The sequence below is a fragment of the Rhinoraja longicauda genome, chromosome 9 (genome assembly GCF_053455715.1).
Source record: "Rhinoraja longicauda isolate Sanriku21f chromosome 9, sRhiLon1.1, whole genome shotgun sequence".
Lineage (NCBI taxonomy): Eukaryota > Metazoa > Chordata > Chondrichthyes > Rajiformes > Arhynchobatidae > Rhinoraja > Rhinoraja longicauda.
Genome location: NC_135961.1, coordinates 32108433 through 32126958, shown reverse-complemented (window position 1 = coordinate 32126958; position 18526 = coordinate 32108433). Strand labels below are relative to the sequence as shown.

Sequence of the window (18526 nt, the reverse complement as noted above, 5' to 3'; positions counted from 1 at the left end):
CCCGAGAGCCGGCCCCACGCAACACGAGCCGGCTTTCCCAGATGCCCAGCGTGCCGTTCCGTGACGCGGAGAGGCGCGTCTTGTACAGGCTGCTCTTGCACACTCTCCACTTCCTCGCTCTCGTCTTCCGTCCGGACACCCCCGTGTTACCACCTGACGGCGGGAGCGGTCCCCAATGGAGGTCTCTCTATAACGGTGTCCTCCCGCTTTACATCGGGGACCTGGGGTGGAGAGTGTTGCATAAGGCTGTGGCCTGTAACAGGTACTTGAGCCGGTTCACGGTCTCGTCTGCCGCCTGTCGCTTCTGCAGCGAGGAGGAGACCGTGTACCATTTGTATACAGAGTGCGTGAGGTTACAGCCCCTGTTCCAGTATCTGAAGGGGCTGCTCCTCAAGTTCTGGCTCAATTTTAGCCCTACGCTTTTAATTTTTGGGCACCCGGTCGGTACAGAGGGGGGAGGGTCAGGAGGGAGGAGGGGGTCTCCCTGTCGGTCTGCTCCTGGGCCTGGCCAAGATGGCCATCCGCGGGTCCAGGCAGCGGGCAGTCGACGGCCTCACAGAAGTCGGCTGCCTACCCCTGTTCCGGGCTTACGTCCGTGCCCGTGAGTCCCTGGAGAGGGAACACGCGGTGTCCACAGGGACTCTGGAGGCCTTCCGGGAACGCTGGTCGCCGCGGGGGGTTGAATGTATTGTTGACAGAGATGGCGGGATTTTAATGTGATAATTGTTTATTTTGTAAACTGCCGATACAGGCGGCTTTGTTTGATCACATTTTGCTTAGTATCTTTGTATGTTTTTCTTTGGAATAAAACTTTTATATTAAAAATTTTTTAAAAAGAGGTCAGGATCGAACCCGCGTCTCTGGCACTGTGAGGCAGTAGCCCTGCTACTGTGAGGCAGTAGCCCGGTCTCCTCCTCACCACAGAAGTAGCCCTGCTACTGCACCACTGTGCTGCCTGATTTGCATTTGTAGTCCCACCTGCCCACACTGACCAGCATGCCCCATCTACATTAGTTGGGTTGCTATTAATTACTTAAATTATTGCATCGTATGGGAGGCGCATTCCCAATCTCGTTGTACCCCTGGGTACAATGACAATAAAGATATATTGTATTGTATACATTGATAATCGTTTCCTTTCGAAATGATCTTGGATTAGATTTTCCTGAATAATTCTAAATCACTCATCCCTCGGGAAAGGTTCTCATCTCATTCCCAGCCATAATCTCCAAACGTCCCCTGTAGTCAATTCTCGGCCATTAACTATTCCTATCAATATAATTTTTTTTGGTGGGTGGGTTGGTTAGCATCATATCTGTGAGGTCAGATTGCTGATGAGTGCAGTTAGGGGGCCATAGTGTCACGCAGCCTGGAAACAGGCCTTTTGGCCCAACAAGCCCGTACCGACCAGCATGCCCCCTCTACACTAGTCCCATCTGCCCACACCGGCCAGCATGCCCCATCTACACTAGTCCCATCTGCCCACACCGACCAGCATGCCCCCTCTACACTAGTCCCATCTGCCCACACCGGCCAGCATGCCCCATCTACACTAGTCCCACCTGCCCACACCGGCCAGCATGCCCCATCTACACTAGTCCCACCTGCCCACACCGGCCAGCATGCTCCATCTACACTAGTCCCACCTGCCCACACCGGCCAGCATGCCCCATCTACACTAGTCCCACCTGCCCACACCGGCCAGCATGCCCCATCTACACTAGTCCCACCTGCCCACACCGGCCAGCATGCTCCATCTACACTAGTCCCACCTGCCCACACCGGCCAGCATGCCCCATCTACACTAGTCCCACCTGCCCGTACCGACCAGCATGCCCCATCTACATTAGTCCCACCTGCCCACACCGGCCAGCATGTCCCGTCTACACTAGTCCCACCTGCCCACACCGGCCAGCATGCCCCGTCTACACTAGTCCCACTTGCCCACACCGGCCAGCATGCCCCATCTACACTAGTCCCACCTGCCCACACCGGCCAGCATGCCCCATCTACACTAGTCCCACCTGCCCACACCGGCCAGCATGCCCCATCTACACTAGTCCCACCTGCCCATACTGACTAGCATGCCCCATCTACACTAGTCCCACTTGCCCACACTGACCAGCATGCCCCATCTACATTAGTCCCACCTGCCCACACCGACCAGCATGCCCCATCTACACTAGTCCCACCTGCCCATACTGACTAGCATGCCCCATCTACACTAGTCCCACCTGCCCACACTGACCAGCATGCCCCATCTACACTAGTCCCACCTGCCTGTGTTTGTCCCATATCACTCTAAACTTATCCTATTCATGTACCTGCCTAAATGTTTTAAAACGTTGTTATAGTTCCTGCCTCAATTACCTCCTCTGGCAACTTGCTCCATATACCCACCACCCTTTGTGTAAAGAAGTTGCCCCTCGGGTCCCTATTAAATCTTTCCCTCCTCACCTTAAACCTGTATTCTTTGGTTCTTGATTTGCCTGTCCTGGGTAAAAGATTCTGTGCATTTACCCTATCTACTTCTCTTATGATTTCTTCATGAATCATTAAATTTCCATCACTACAATGCAAAGTCAGAATTTCTTCCAATGATGCCAAACTCTTCAGTAGATCTATCCCCCATATTTACAACCTCACCATTCACAGACCTTGAGCTGCGGTTTTTCACCAACCAAACCTAAAACAATGCAACTGTGCAATTCTGATTCCAAATATCTTTTGATGTTACTTGGTAGTATATTGGAACATAAATGCAAAGTGGTAGTTAGCATGGCAGGGACTGGCTCTATTGACCAGTTGATTGACAAGGAATTATCTTCCAGAGAGTACAGCAGTACAGCATCGTGATGTTATGATTCTACTACAGGTTAGGGCTGAACTGATTTGGGTTAATATGCCATCAGTTACCTTGGACAGGTACATGGATAGGAACGTTTTAATAGGGTTTTCATTTGGACAGGTCCACGGATGGGTAAGTTTTAAAGGGATATGTGTCAAACATGGGCAAATGGGACTAGCTTAGATAAGCATCTTGGTTAGCATGGGTGAATAGGGCTGAAAGGGCCGTTTCCATGCTTTTTGATTACACAGCATGCTTTTTGACTACACGACTCCATGCTTTTTGACTTATCTACATTTATGGAATGAACTTACCTGTTGCAAATTCCATAAGTTCTTCACTATTGTAATTTCAATAAGATGTGCTCAGTATCCTAAAATAGTTTATAAGCTGCCACAAATCTTTTAGATTTGTAGAAAATTGGAGCAAATCATAGAGATTTTGTAATTATTCTAATGTTGACCAATATACATAAACATATTATTTAGATTTAGTAAAGATTTCAAAATTATTTTAAGATCGCTAAATACACATAATTATATAATTTTAATCTGTGAGTTATTTTTTGCTGTATCTTATTCTAGGGAAATGTGAAATTTATTTAACCTTGGCAATCAACTCAGTTGGTTACTTAGATTTTTGTAAATTGTAAAATCTAACCATTCTCTTCTAAATTGTTTTATTGCATGCAGTTTGCTGAGAGCTACACAGCCTCTGAATATAGCCAAGCAGGTAAGGTTTTCTTGAGGGTTAATTGATTTCTTAATATTTCAAAATTTCATTATGCCTATTTTAGTTTAGAGATACAGCATGGAAACAGGCCCTTCGGCCCACAGAGTCTGCGCCGACCAGCGATGCCCGCACATTAACACTATCCGACACACACACACTGGGGGGTTTTTGTAAACATTTATAAGCCAATTTACCTACATACCTGTACGTCTTTGGAATGTGGGAGGAAACTGAAGACCTCGGAGAAAACCCACACAAGTCATGGGGAGAACATACAAACTCCATAAAGACAGCACCCATAGTCGAGATCGAACCCAGGTCTCCGGCGCTGTAAGCGTTGTACGGCTGCACCACCATGCAGCTGTAGGGTTTGTGAAAGATTTTGTCCAATCCCATTCATTATCAACAGCCTCTTAAATGCCGCTGTCATATCTGCCTGAATGGCTGCACGGTGGCGCAATGCTAGAGTTGCTGCCTTACAGCGCTTACAGCACCATAGACCTGGGTTCGATCCCGACTGCAGGTGCTGTCGGTATGGAGTTTGTACGTTCTCCCCGTGGACTTTCTCTGAGATCTTCGGTTTCCTCTCACACTCCAAAGACGTACAGGTTTGTAGGTTGATTGACTTGGTATAAATGTAAATTGTCCCTAGTGTGTGTAGGATAGTGTTAATGTGCGGGGATCGCTGGTTTGTGTGGACTCGGTGGGCCGAAGGTCCTGTTTCCGCACTGTATCTCTAAACAAAATTAAACTAAACTAAACTAAATCCTCTGTGTAAAAAAGTTGCCATGCACATCTCTTTTAAAACTTGCTCCTCTCACCTTAAACCTATGCCCTCAAGTATTTAATGTTTCCATCCTTCTTCCAGAAGAAGTTTCTGACTGTCTACCCTATCTGTGCCTTTCATAATTTTATGTACTTCTATATAAATATCCCCTTGGCGTCCAACACTCCAGACAAAAGTTGCCGTACACATCCCTTTTAAACTTTGCCTTTCACACCTTTAAGCTATGCCCTCCAGTATCAGATTTTTCCATCCTGGGAAAAAGGTTCTGACTGTCTACCCAATCTATGCTTCTGTTAATTGTACATACCTCTATCAGATCACCTCTGGAACATTCGGCATTCCTGAGAAAACAATCCAAGTCTGTCCAACCTCTCCCTGTATCTAATACCCCCCTCATCCAATCAATGAAAGTGATAGCATCTGGGAAATTGTCTAAAACAAATTGGATGGAATAAGCAAATACGAAAAACAGCTTAATTTTCTGCTGAAGAAATTTAAAATTAGCACATTTCACTTGCAGTCTAAAACATGTGGTGCAGCGATAGAGTTGCTGCCTTACAGTGCCAGAGACCCGGCTTCAATCCTGATTATGGGTGCTATCTGTATCGATTTAATACGTTCTCCTTGTGACCGCGTGAGTTTCTCCCAGGTACTCCGAAATCCCCCCCACACTCCAAAGACGTGCAAATTTGTGGGTTAATTGGCTTCTGTGAATTCTACCTAGTGTGTGGGACAAAAATAGTGTACGGGTGATTGCTGGTTGGCACGGACACCGGCAGGCCGAAGGGCCTGTTTCTGCTTCTCTAAATTAAACTAAACAAAACTAAATTCTATGAGCAGCAGAGGATGGAAGAGGCAAATAAGAAAAACAGCTGAACTTTCTGTTAAAAAATTAAAAATTGACACCTTTCACTTGCAGTCCAAAACATTTGAAGACCCTGACTCTCATATGTTTTGGAAGTGAATGTGTACTCCACCATTTGCTTTTACTTTATATTGTCCCATAAAAGGCATGTCCTGGTGAACACTCTGCTTCTCGTTTATTTAATAGAGCTCAATCCACCAGCACCCGAGGAACCTGAACCATTGCCTGCAGTGGAACCTAGTCCCATTCTACTATCAGCTCATCAGGACGGGTCTGTTCAGTTTTGGAGTTTAGAGGTAATATTACATTTTTTGTCCTTGAATTATAAAATCATGGCGACCATTACTTCCCTTGGATAGAAGATCCTTGGATTTTGAAGTCAGATAGGATGTTGGTGAGGCCGCATTTAGAGTATTCTGTTCAGTTTTGGGCATCATGGTAGAGGAAAGAGTGCAGAGAAGATATACGAGCCAGGACTCGAGGGCCTGAGCTATGGGGAAAGGTTGAGCAGGCTAGGACTATTCCTTAGAGTGCAACATGATGAGCGTGATCTTATAGAGGGGTGATCTTATAGAGGTGTACAAAATCATGGGAGGAATAGATCAGGTAAATGCACAGAATCTCGAGCCCAGGGTAGGGGAATTGAGAACTAGAGGGCATAGGCTTAAATTGAGGGGCCGAAATAGGAATATCTTTTTTACACAAAGGGTGGTGGGTGTATGGAACGAGCTGCCAGAGGAGGTAGTTGAGGCAGGTACCTCAACTATTCTCTACTACCTCAAATATTTTAAGAAATATTTTGACAGGTACACGGATAGTATAGGTTTGGAAGGATATGGGCCAAACATAGGCAGGTGGAACTAACGTAGATGGGACATGTTGGTCGGCATGGGCAAGTTGGGCTGAAGGTCCTGTTTCCACACTGTATGACTCTATAACTGTGAGAGTTTACTGCTGGAGTTAAATTTTGTCTTTTGGAAGCACAAAGTCAGAAATCATATTTTTGTGTGAGGATAGTAGATTGTGTTGTTCCAGCTCATAAAGTAACCTGTAATCAAACTTCTGTGGACATTAGATTTACCAAGTGAATTGCAAAGTCCATATTATTGTTCTGATATCCTCCATATGGATATGACAGGTTTAGAGGGATAGTATAATGAGCATTTGACGGCACTGGGCCTTTACCCACTGATGTATAGAAGGATGAGGGGGGAATCTCATAGAAACTTACTGCGTAGTGAAAGGCCTGCATAGAGTGGATGTGGAGAGAATGTTTCCACTAGTGGGAAAGGCTAGGACCAGAGGGCACAGCCTCAGAATAAAAGGACGTACTTTTAGAAAGGAGATGAGGAGGAATTTCTTTACCAGAGGGTGGTGATTCTGTGGATTGCATTGGCACAGAAGGTTGTGGAGGCCAAGACTTTGGGTATTTTTAAAGCAGAGATTGACAGGTACTTGGTGGCACAGTGGCTCAGCGGTAGAATTGCTATCTCACAGGGCAGGGACCCAGGTCCGATCCAGACTGAAGGTGCTGTGTGTATGGAGCTTGTATGTTCTCCATGTGACTGCATGGACTTTTCCCTGGGTGCTCTGGGTTTCCCCTCATACTGCAAAGACGTACAGGTTTGTAGGTTAATTGGCTTTGGTAAAATTGTAAATTGCACCTAGTGTGGAGGATAGCGCTAGTGTTCAAGGGAGATCGCTGGTCAGCGTGGACATGGTGGGCTGAGGGGCCTGTTTCCTTGCTGTATCTCTAAAGTCTTAAGTTTAAATTCTTGATAAGGAAGGGTGCCAAAAGGTTACGGGAAGAAGGCAGGAGAATGGGGTTGAGAGGGAACGATAGATCAGCCGTGATTGAATGGCGGGGTAGACTCAATGGGCCAAATGGACTAATTCCGCTCCTATGACTGATTGTAGTGTTCCAAATTGTGAAGCCAGAGGAATGAAAGATAAAGGGTGAGGAGAGAAATAGATGAGAGACCAAGTAGAGCACGGGGAGGGGAGTGGGAGAGGGGATAAATAAAGGGTGTGGGGGGAGAAAGTGGAGGGGGGAGGGGGATTATGTTTAGAGGTTACTTAAAATTGGAGAATTCAATGTTGATGCCATTGGGTTGTAAGCTACCCAGGCACAATATGAGATGCTCCTCCTCCTGTGTGTGTGTGGCCTCACTCTGGCAATGGAGGAGACCCAGGACAGAAAGGTCAGTATGGGAATGGGAAGGGGAGTTGAAATGGTTGGCAACGGCTAGATCCAGTATGGCTTGGAGGACCGAGAGTAAGTGTGCAGCAAAACCGGTCGCCGATAAAACACTTCGTCTCACTGATTTATATACTTCTTCCAGACGATGCTCACATTTATTAAATCATGCCTGCTATTCTATATTTAGTCATTTCCTGCACTTTAAGGTTGAACCTTTTGCTGTAATATTTACAGCAATGGACAGGTTCGGTATGAAGCTGTCACTATCTTATTGAAGCACCAGAACCAACCTCCCTCTTTCGATCAAAATCAAGCAACAACTGCTTAGATCTTGTGAATGCCACCTCACTATTGTAACCGCTGACGCAAACAGTTAGATATCGGGAAATCTGGACCCCGCATTTTCATTTTGCTTGATGTTCCATTGCGCCATTTGCCAACAATAACTAACATTTGGTTGAGCCTTTGCTTCTATAAAAGACTCAATCGAGCATAATGTTTTCGTTATAAAATGGAGTGGGCAGGAGTCCAGGGATGAAACCTCAACAAACAAGGAGATATGAGATGAATATAACTGCAGCACAGTACAAACCAGCAGTTACTCTCCGGTTAGTCACTGAGTCTGAGATCGGAAGGTGGGGTTTGGTCAATAAATTAAGCGAATTCTCCCTTAATAGGCATGATGCACTCTGGATCTCTCTTTGAGTGACTGGTGACTCATAGTATGTTTTTTTTGTAATTAAATGCAGCATATAATAAAACCAGTCATTGTATTTGCCTAATATCTGTACTTTATTCGCGATTAGTTCAAACAACTCAACTCACCGGCCCACTCTTTGCACCCGTCTACTCCAGCGGCTCCCTCCTCCTCAGGGTCGAGCTTGGCAGTTTCTGAGCTTACCCCCCCCCCCCCCCCGCAGGCCGCGGCCCACCAGGTCCTTCTTTGCGGTGGCGATCCAGGCCTGCGACCGCACTTGGCCGCATGTGGCCCACCAGGTCTTTATTCATTCTGCGCTGAGGCGTGTCTCGAGAACCTTCTGCCATGCTGCAATGCATCCAGGGATGGGATATATCTCTTTGCACACCTACCAAACATTGCTTCGTTCTTTATTGATATTTACACAGTTGCAATTTTGATCCTTTCCCATACAAATATGTCTCTATTTAACTTCAAATTCCTGCTGGCACAATTCCACAATCATTTCAAACCATTTGGTTCCTTAATTATCCCATTGTTTGTGCTTTGCGATTTAACCAATTTGTCCATTTCACAAGATGCCAGTACCTATTTGGTCGTTCTGTCCTTGGTGCAGCTCACAATAGGATGGTTTACAATGGGTAGCTCACAGGGCTGGAAAATGGTGGTGCAACGGTAGAGTTGCTGCCTTATAGCACCAGGGACCTGGGTTCGATCTTGTCTGTACGGAGTTTATATGTTCTTCCTGTGACCATGTGTGTTTTCTCCAGGTGTTCTGGTTTCCTCCGATATTCCAAAGACGTACAGGTTTGTAGGTTAATTGGGTTCAGTAAAATTGTAAATTGTCCCTCGTGTTTAGGATAGTGCTGTTGTACGGGGTGAGTGATCACTGGTCAGCGTGGACTCAATAGGCCAAAGGGCCTGTTTCCGTGCTGTATTTCTAAACTAATCTAAACAAAACTTTCTCAGATATGTTCTAGGGGAACACGGCCTTGCTCCTCACATCCATCATCGCCGGTTGCATTCTCTCCAGTCTCTGGACTTTGTGGGACAAGCTTGGGGAGAAGGCATTTAAGAGATTTTTATGGCAGAGATTCATAGATTCTTGATTAATAAGGGTGTCAGGGATTATGGGCAGAAGGCAGAAGAATGGGGTTGAGTGGGAAAAATAGATCAGCCATGTTCGAATGGTGGAACAGACTCAATGGGTTGAATGGCCTAATTCCACTCATGTCTTGTGATCATCATCCCCGCCCCTGTTGGGCATTCAGTACAGAGGCTTGAAAGTGTGCTCCAGCAGATTCAGAAACAGCTTCTTCTCTGTTATCAGGCTTCCAAATAGTCCTTCCATAAGCTAGGGCATTGTGCAATTCTTCTCTACCTCATTGCATACATTGGACTCTGGAATTGTTGCACTATAACGATCTATATAGACCTATATTCTGCACATTATATCTTTCCCTTCACTCTACCTATCAATCACGAGTTTGACTTGATTGTATTTATGGATAGTCTTACCTGGTTTAATTAGATACTATGCAAAGCAACCCTTTTCACTGTGCAGGTGAAAAAATAAATCTAAACTTTAGACTTTAGAGATACAGTGTGGAAACAGACCCTTCGATCCACTGAATCCATGCCGACCAGTGATCACTCCATTTTCTGGCACTATCTTACATGCTAGGAACAATTTGCATTTTTTTTACCAAAACCAATTAACCTACAAACCTGTATGTCTTTGGAGAGTGGGAGGAAACCAGAGTTCCCAGGGAAAACCCACACGGTCACAGGGAGAACATACAAACTCCGTACAGACAGCACCCGTAGTCAGGATCAAACCCGGGTCTCTGGCGCTATAAGGCAACAACTCAACCGCTGCGCCACAGTGTTGCCCCTACTGCTGGGCCACTGTGCTGCCCAAAAATAGGGTTGAGAGTGAAACATAGATCAGCCATTATCAAATGGCGGAGCAGACCCCAGACCCTGAACTGACACTGACGAGGCATTGATTATATGAACATCCTTTACTGTGCTTCTTGGGTCTGTTGCTCCTGGTGTCTCTTCCAACCAGCAGAGTATCCTCCCAGAGCATGATGGGATACTTGACATGTCTCTGGCTGCAATAGTCTGCAGCACCAAACTTGCTCAATGTTCTTAAATACAATAGGAACATTCACACAGTGTTGCTCAGACCCTGCTGTGGGCCAACTTTTTGTAATGGCCTGTGGGTTTGTATAGTTTGGTTTGGTTTGGTTTAGTTTAGGTTGGTTTAGGATTCAGGATATTCAGGATATCTTTATTTGACGAAATTTAGTCACCCACAGTCCAACAGTCCAGGGGCGTGGCTGTGTTCTGCAGCTGCGGCTCACCGGCAGTCTCTCTGTCTTTTTTTTTTTTTTTTTGTCTATTGTCATCGTTTAATGTACGTTTTGTTCTATTTTTAACTCTGTGTATGTGGGGGGGTGGTGGGGGGGTTGGGGGAAACCTTTTTTCTAATCTCTTCCTCAACGGAGATGCGACCTTTACCGTGTCGTATCTCCGTTCGCGCTACGGCCTAACATCGTGGAGTCGGCGGCCTCCAGCTGGGATCGACCTTGAAGACTCCGGTCGCAGGGCCTGGACTTACCATCTCCGAGGCTTCGGCCGTGGGCCCTGCAGACCGCAACATCGGGAGTTCGCAGGTCCCTGGCTGGCGACCGGTTTTTGGGAGCTCCAGCCGTAGCAGCTTCGACCGCCCCGAAGCGCGAGGTACGATCGACCCGCTCGCAGGCCCTTCATCACCCTGCGTGGCCCGGCCGCAGCACTTTCCATCGACCGGTGGGGGCTCAGGACTTTCATCGGCCTGCTCGGCTCGGCCCTGGGACTTTCCATCGCCCAGTGGGGGCTCAGGACTTTCATCGGCCTGCTCGGCTCGGCCCTGGGACTTTCCATCGCCCGGTGGGGGCTTCAAAAAGTTGGGAGCCTCGATCACCTCGTGGCACCACGGGAGAAGAATGAGGAGGAGATAAGACTTTTCTTTGCCTTCCATCACAGTGAGGGTATGCCTGGAGCAATCGCTGTGATGGCTGTTTGTGTAAAAATTGTATCTGTGTGTCCTGTGCTTTTTGTTGTCTACTGCCGGACCCTGACGTGAGAGGACGCTGGCGTTGTTTATTCGCCGCTTTTCCGTTAGGATAGTTTGTCTGTTTGTTTTTATGTTGATTGTTTTTGTAAAGCGCTTTGAGCACCCGATAAGGCGCTATATAAAATAAATGCTTATTATTATTATTATTATAACAATAAAAGCAGTAAAATAAGCAAATTACACAACCCCAACCAACACAAAAAAAAAGAAACATCCATCACAGTGAGTCTCCTCCAGACCCCTCCTCACTGTGAGGGAAGGCCAGAATGTATTTTCTCTTCCCCTGCCGTCTTCTCCCGCGGTCATGCTGGTGTCGTTGCCACGTTTCAGGCCGCGCCGGACGGTGAAAGGTCCGCAGCGGGCCAACCCCCGCCCCGCGATCCGGGGCGGGCGAACACGCTGCCGCTGCACGTCGGGCCGGTCATGGCTCCCGACATTGAAGCCCCCGCCGAGCAGAGAAAAAACCCGCGGCCTATTTCAGGCCGCGCCAGACGGTGAAATGTCCGGGGCGGGTCGACCCAAGCCCCACGATTCGGGGCGGGCGAAGACGATGCCGCTGCCGGAGCTCCCGATGCGGCCCGAGCCTAAGGCGAGTCGCAGCCGCTCCCGCAGCCTCCGAGGACGGCCGGCTCCGCTGATGGTGAGTCCGGTCCGCGGGCTCTGCGAACCAGAGCCCTGGAGGCCACCCGCTCCAGGAGTTGGGCCGGTGGTAGGCCGTAGCAAGAACGGAGACCCGACCCAGAAAACAAAGGTCGGGTCTCCGTTCGGAAGGGACAAATTAACAATTTTACAGTTCCCCCCTCCCCCCCACACACACACATAGTACACAACCACAAAAACACGACATCACATCTACAATTAAGACAAAAAAAACAACAAAAACACAAAGACAAATGGACCACAGGTAAGCCGCAGCTGCTAGGGCAGCGCCGCCATTTTGGGACAGTTTGGTTTATTGTCACGTGTACCAAGGTACAGTGAAAAGCATTTTTCCTGCGTGCTGTACAGTCAGTGGAAAGACTATACATGATTACAATAAGCCACCCACAACGGACAGATACAGTATAAAGGGAATAACGAAAATGCAAGATAAAGTCCAGCAAAGTTCAATTAAAGATAGTGCAGCTTTGTATGTTAATTAGCCTCTGTAAATTGTTCTTGGTGTGTAGGGAGCGGATGTGATAGCGGGATAAAACAACAAGTGTGAATGGGTGATCGATAGTCGTCGTGGACCCGATGGACCAACGGGCCTGTTTCCACGCTGTTTTTTTCAATCAATATGGTCAAATATGGCAACATTTCTTAAGAAGTTCTGAAAAATGTCTGAAGAAGGATCTCGACCCAAAATGTGACCTATCCATTTTCTCCAGAGATGCTGTCTGACTTGCTGAGTTACTCCAACACTTTGTGTCTACCTTTGGTATAGACATAATATACCAAATATTTTGATGTATACCACATTTGCTATAATTCCTTGTTACTACTGGACTGGTGATGGTTTCAAATGGAGTCAGTAACCTCACTGCAGTACTTATGCTGGCAATGTGGTCACTGTTAATGTAAACGGGGTCGTTTGCTTTTTTCAGGCAATGATCCTGACCATAAAATGAAAATTATGGACAACTGATGTGATTGTGCTGTAAGGGATGGATGTCCACATTTGTAAAATGGACACAACTTGTTTCTTGATAGCCGGTTTATATTTCCCCTATCAGTGCTATGAGGTTTATTGAGTACTAACTGATTTGTTTTGCAATGGCACCATCTGTAGTCTTTCAAGAGCATTTCCATTTATACTTTATTATTATCTCACAAATATGTTTTTTTTTACATTATAAGACATAGAAGCAGATTTAGGCCATTCAGCCCATCGAGTCTGCTCTGCCATTCAGTCATGGCTGATCTATTTTTCCCTTTCAACCTGCCTTCTCCCGTAACCTTTGTCACTCTTACTAATCAAGAACCCGTCAATCTCTGTTTTAAACATACCCAATGGCTTGGCCTCCACAGCCATCTGTGGCAATGAATTCCACGGATTCACTACCTTCTGACTGAAGAAATTCCTCCATATCTCTTTTCTAAGGTATGCTCCATAAGTTCATAAGTCATAGGAGAAGAATTAGGTCATTTGGCCAATTGAGTCTACTCTGCCATTCAATCATGGCGGGTCTATGTTTCCCCTTTTGTCGTTCTTATAGCTCTGACTTTCCAAGGGTTAATGGTATAGATGCAGGTTTTATTATTGGAAATTTCAAACTTTAGTTTAATAATTTTATTATTGGAAATTGGATGGGGTGGTACAATGGCACAGCTGCTAGAGCTGTTGCCTTACAGCGCCAGAGACCCGGGTTTGATCCTGACTATGGGGGCTGTCCGTGTGGATTTTGTACGTTCTTCCTGTGACAACATGGGTTTCCTTCCAGGTGCTCCGGTTTCCTCCCACATCCCAAAGATGTGCGGGTTTGTAGGTTTATTGGCCTCTGTAAACTGCCCTTAGTGTGTAGGGAGTGAATGAGAAAGTGGGATAGCATGGAACTCAAATGAATGCGCGATCGAAGGTCGGTGTGAACGCCTTTCGGCTGAAGGGCTTGTTTCCTTGCTGCATCTTTCAGTCAATCAATCAATCCTGCTAGATAATTCATAAAATGCTGGAGTAACTCAGCGGGTCAGGCAGCATCTCTGGAGAAAAGAAATAGGTGACATTTTGGGTGGATACCCTTCTTCAGACCCAGAGACAGGGGAGGGAGAAACGAGAGGTATGAAAAGGTACATAGAACAAATGAATGAAAGGTATGCAAAAGAACAAATCAAAGGCAGCAACGATGATCAAGGAAAGGTTGAGCCCACAATGGGCCATTGTTGGCATCCAGTCCAAGTGAGAAATCCTGATATGAGGGGAGGCCTGATACACACTTACATCTACATTAGCACACTAGCGCTCCTGAAATATCACACTCCAATTGCATTGTGCAGTGCAATCCATTGTGGGTTTATTTTCATTCTCTTACAGGGTATACAGTTGGATAAGATCTTGCCCACCCTTCAGTTTTGCCATCCTATCACTGCAATTTCAGTCGCTAATACAATGCCTCTTGTCGTGGCTGGAAATCACAGTAAGTTGATTCATCCTTAACAACTTCCTTTACACAGGTTTGTATTTGGCTTAAGCAAGTGTGTTGTGTTCTGATCATTAATCTGCGTTAAAATTGGTTGAATTGACTGTGAAGTTAGCCTCCATTAATACCCTACCATGATCAACCGGAGAAAATGAGAATTGTAGGCAGTGATAATACACAAAATATTACAGAGTTTAATTTTGTTTAGTATATTTTAGCTAGGTTTAGTTTAGTTTGTTTTAGTTTGGTTTAATTTAGTTTGTTCGCACCTGTACCGAGGTACAGTGAAAAGCTTTTTGTTGCGTGCCATCCTGCCAGCGGAAAGACAATACATGATTATAATCAAGCCATCCACAGTTTTGACCCAAAACGTCACCTGTTTCTTTTCTCCAGAGACGCTGACTGACCCATTGAGTTACTCCTTACTGTCTATCTTAGTTTAGTTCAGTTTAATTTATTGTCATCTGTACTAAGGTACAGTAAAAAGCTATTTTTGTTGCGTGCTAGCCTGTCAGTGGAAAGACTGTACATGATTACAATCAAGCTGTCCACAGTGTACAGAAACAGGATAAAGGGAATAACGATTAGTGAAAGATTAAGACCAGTAATGTCCGATTAAAGTTAGTCCTCGTGTCTCAAATGAGGAGATGGTAGCTCAGGATCACTCTCTAGGTGGTGAAAGGATGGTTCAGTTGCCTGATACAGTTGGGAAAAAATTGTCCCAGAATCTGGAGGTATGCATTTTCACACTTCTGTGCCTCTTGTCTGATGGGGAAAAGGGAGAACAGGGAGTGTCCAGGGTGTGACTGGTCCTTGATTATGTTGGTGGCCTTGCCGAGGCAGCGTGAAGTGTAGATGGCATCAACAGCAGCAAAAGAGACTTGAAATGGGCGGCACAGCTGGTACGGCTGCTGCCTCACAACGGCAGAGACACAGGTTCAATATTGACCTTGGAGTGGAGTCTGCGTGTTCTCTCTCTGACCATTTCCTCAAGGTGCTTTGCGTTCCTCCCACATCCCAAAGATGTAGATTAATTGGCCAGTATATTGTCCTCTAGTGTGTGCGAGTGGGTGAGAAAGTGAGATAACGTAGAAAGACACAGTGCTGGAGTAAATCAGCGGATCATGCAGTATCTCTGGAGAACATGGATTGGTAACGATTCGGGTCGAGACCCTTTGTCCAGATGAATTTGAGGTCAGGGGGGAAATTAATGAAGTTCATGAGTTCTGCATGGGTACAGGAGGCAGCCCTGAAGCAGTCATTGATGTAGCGGAGAATAGTTAGTAACATAGAAAATAGGTGCAGGAGTAGGCCGTTTGGCCCTTTGAGCCAGCACCACCATTCAATATGATCATGGCTGATCGTCCAAAATCAGTACCCGGTTCTGGCTTTTTCCCTATGATTCCCTGAGCCCTAAGAGCTAAATCTAACTCTCTCTTGAGAGTTGGTGGATAGAGCCAGTGTGTGCCTGAAACAAAGACTGTTCGATGTAACTAACCAAAAGGCAGGCATAGGTGGGGCCATTGTAAGTGCCCATGGTTACACATTTAACTAGAAAACATTGATAACATAGAACTGTGTGCAAAAAAGGAATTTCACTGTACCTATGCAGTCACAGTCATACATCATGGAAACAGGCCCTTCGGCCCAACTTGTCATGCTGACCAAGATGCCCCATCTACACTGGTCCCACCTGTCCACATTTGGCCCACATCCCTCTAAACCTTTCCTATCCATGTACCTATCCAAATGTCTTTTAATACCTGTCCAAATGTATTTTTGACCATGTGACATGTGACAATAACCCTTGACCCATTGAACTATTGTGATGGGTGATGGTCAGTGTGGACTCGTTGGGGCGAAGGGCTTATTTCCAAGCTGTCTTTCAATCAATCAATATCTGCTTTCATTGCTCTGCCCTCTTTATCCCTTCATCTTGAAGACACCCATCTCCATCTATGTTGTCCTGAGCTTATCCAAGCTGAAAACCAGATTAAATATCAAGCAATACTTCCCTCCAAAGTGTATAACTGCCTTTCATGCACAAAGGAGGTGGTTACTCTCTCAGAAGGACATGAAGTGCAGGAGTAACTCAGCAGGACAGGTAGCATTTCTGGAGAATATAGATAGGTGATATTTTGGATCGAGACCCTTCTTCAGACTGATTGCAGGCGAATATAAAGCTGGAAGATCATAACCATGGCTGGAGGTGATGTGTCTTAAAATTAACCAATATGTGTTTTCATACAGAGGGATACATAATAATTTGGGATATTGAAACATTGATCACCGATCCATCGGCACGAAATAAGGTATGTTTTGTTGCTTAACTTAGCTAAATTCAGAGTTAAGAACTTAGTTATTGAGAATGAAATTGAGTGATAATTAAGGAAGTGTGTGGGAATGAACTGCAGATGCTGGTTTACACCAAAGATAGATACAAAATGCTGGAGTAACTCAGCGGGACAGGCAGCATCTCTGGAGAGAAGGAATGGGTGATGTTTTGAGTTGAGACCCTTCTTCAGACAGTGTCAGGGGAGAGGGAGTCTAGGGATATGGAGGGATCAGGTGTGCAAACGACAGATCAAAGCAGATGAGGCTGAAATGTAGAATGGTTCATTGTTAGCTGAGGGGAAGATGACAAGGTAATCAGTAAAATTAATCAGAAAGACAGTGAAACTAGTCGGAGAACTAGGGTGGCAGAGGGACGGAGAGAGAGGGAAAGAAAGGGCAACTTGAAGTTAGAGAAGTCAAAACTCATACAGCTGGGGTGTAAGCTACCCAAACGAAATATGAAGTGCTGTTCCTCCAATTTGCATTGGGCCTCACTCTGACAGTGGAAGAGGCCTTGGACAGAAAGGTCAGAATGGGAATGGGAGGAGGAGTTAAAGTGTTTAGCAACCGGGAGATCAGGTAGACTGAGTGGAGGTGTTCAGCGAAACGATCGCCGAGCCTGCGCTTGGTCTCGCCGAAATACAGGAGTCCACACCTGGAACAGCGGATACAGTAGATAAGGTTGGAGGAGGTGCAAGTAAACCTCTGCCTCACCTGAAAGGACTGCCGAGGTCCTTGGACGGAGTCAAAGGAGGAGATATAGGGACAGGTGTTGCATCTTCTGCGTTTGCAGGTGAAATAATAGTACCTGGGGAGGGGGTGGTTTGAGTGGGAAGGGATGATTTAACCAGGGAGTTGCAGAGGGAACGGTCTCTATGGAAAGTGGAGATGGGAAGATATGGTGGGATCCCATTGGAGATGGTGAAAATGTTGAAGGATTATATGCTGTATGCGACGGGTGAAAGGTAAGGACTCCGTCTCTGTTGCGACCAGGGGGAGGGGGAGCAAGAGCAGAGCTGCGGGCTACTGGGGAGATACCTGTGAAGGCCTCATCTATGATAGAAGAGGAGAATCCCCGTTCCCTAAAGAATGAGGACATCTAGGAAGTCCTGGTATGGAACACCTCATCTTAGTCGCAGATGCGGCATAGACGGAGAAATTGGGAGTAGGGAATAGTCTTTGCAGGAGGCAAGGTGGGAAGAGGTGTAATCTAGATAGCTGTGGGAGTCAGTAGGTTCATAAATGATGTCCATGAATAGTCGACAGTATCTGCTGTGATGGGGACGGGAAGATCAAAAAATGGAAGGGAGATGTCGGAGATGGTTCAAGTGAATTTGAGTGCAGGATGAAAATTGGTAATGATTTTAATGAAGTCTGTGAGTTCTCCATGGTTGCAGGAGGGTAGTCCCGATGCAGTCGTCAATGTAACAGAGATAGAGTTTGGCGATAGGGCCAGTGTACGCCTAGAACAAGGGTTGTTCGACCATAGCTGGGGCTCATAAAAGTGCCCATGGATGTGGATGAAGTGGGAGGAGTTGAAGAAGAAGTTGTTGGGTGATAATGAAAGAATCATGGAATGATTTCCAGTAAGTTCCCAGTAATTGGAGAGTCTCGGACCAGAGGGCACAGCCTCAGAATGAAAGGGCGTACCTTCAAAATAGGGATGAGGAAGAATTTATTTAGCCAGAGGGTGCTGAATCTGCAGAATTCACTGCCACAGATGGCTGAGGTGGTCAAGACATGGGATATTTTTACTACAGAGATTAATGGATTCTTAGCTAGGAAGGGTGTGAAAGGTTGCGGGGAGAAGGCAGGAGATTGAG

At 46.2% G+C, this 18526-nt stretch overlaps 1 protein-coding gene across 1 annotated transcript in view; it reads left to right on the top strand.

The window, feature by feature from the left end:
- Positions 1 to 18526, top strand: part of LOC144596954 (WD repeat-containing protein 64-like) — a 99049-nt gene that overhangs the window by 64828 nt on the left and 15695 nt on the right. Inside the window, exons 17-20 of the mRNA XM_078405851.1 lie at positions 3541 to 3580; positions 5419 to 5528; positions 14264 to 14366; positions 16620 to 16681. Of these exons, the coding sequence (XP_078261977.1) occupies positions 3541 to 3580; positions 5419 to 5528; positions 14264 to 14366; positions 16620 to 16681 (315 nt within the window). The remainder of the gene's footprint in view (positions 1 to 3540; positions 3581 to 5418; positions 5529 to 14263; positions 14367 to 16619; positions 16682 to 18526) is intronic.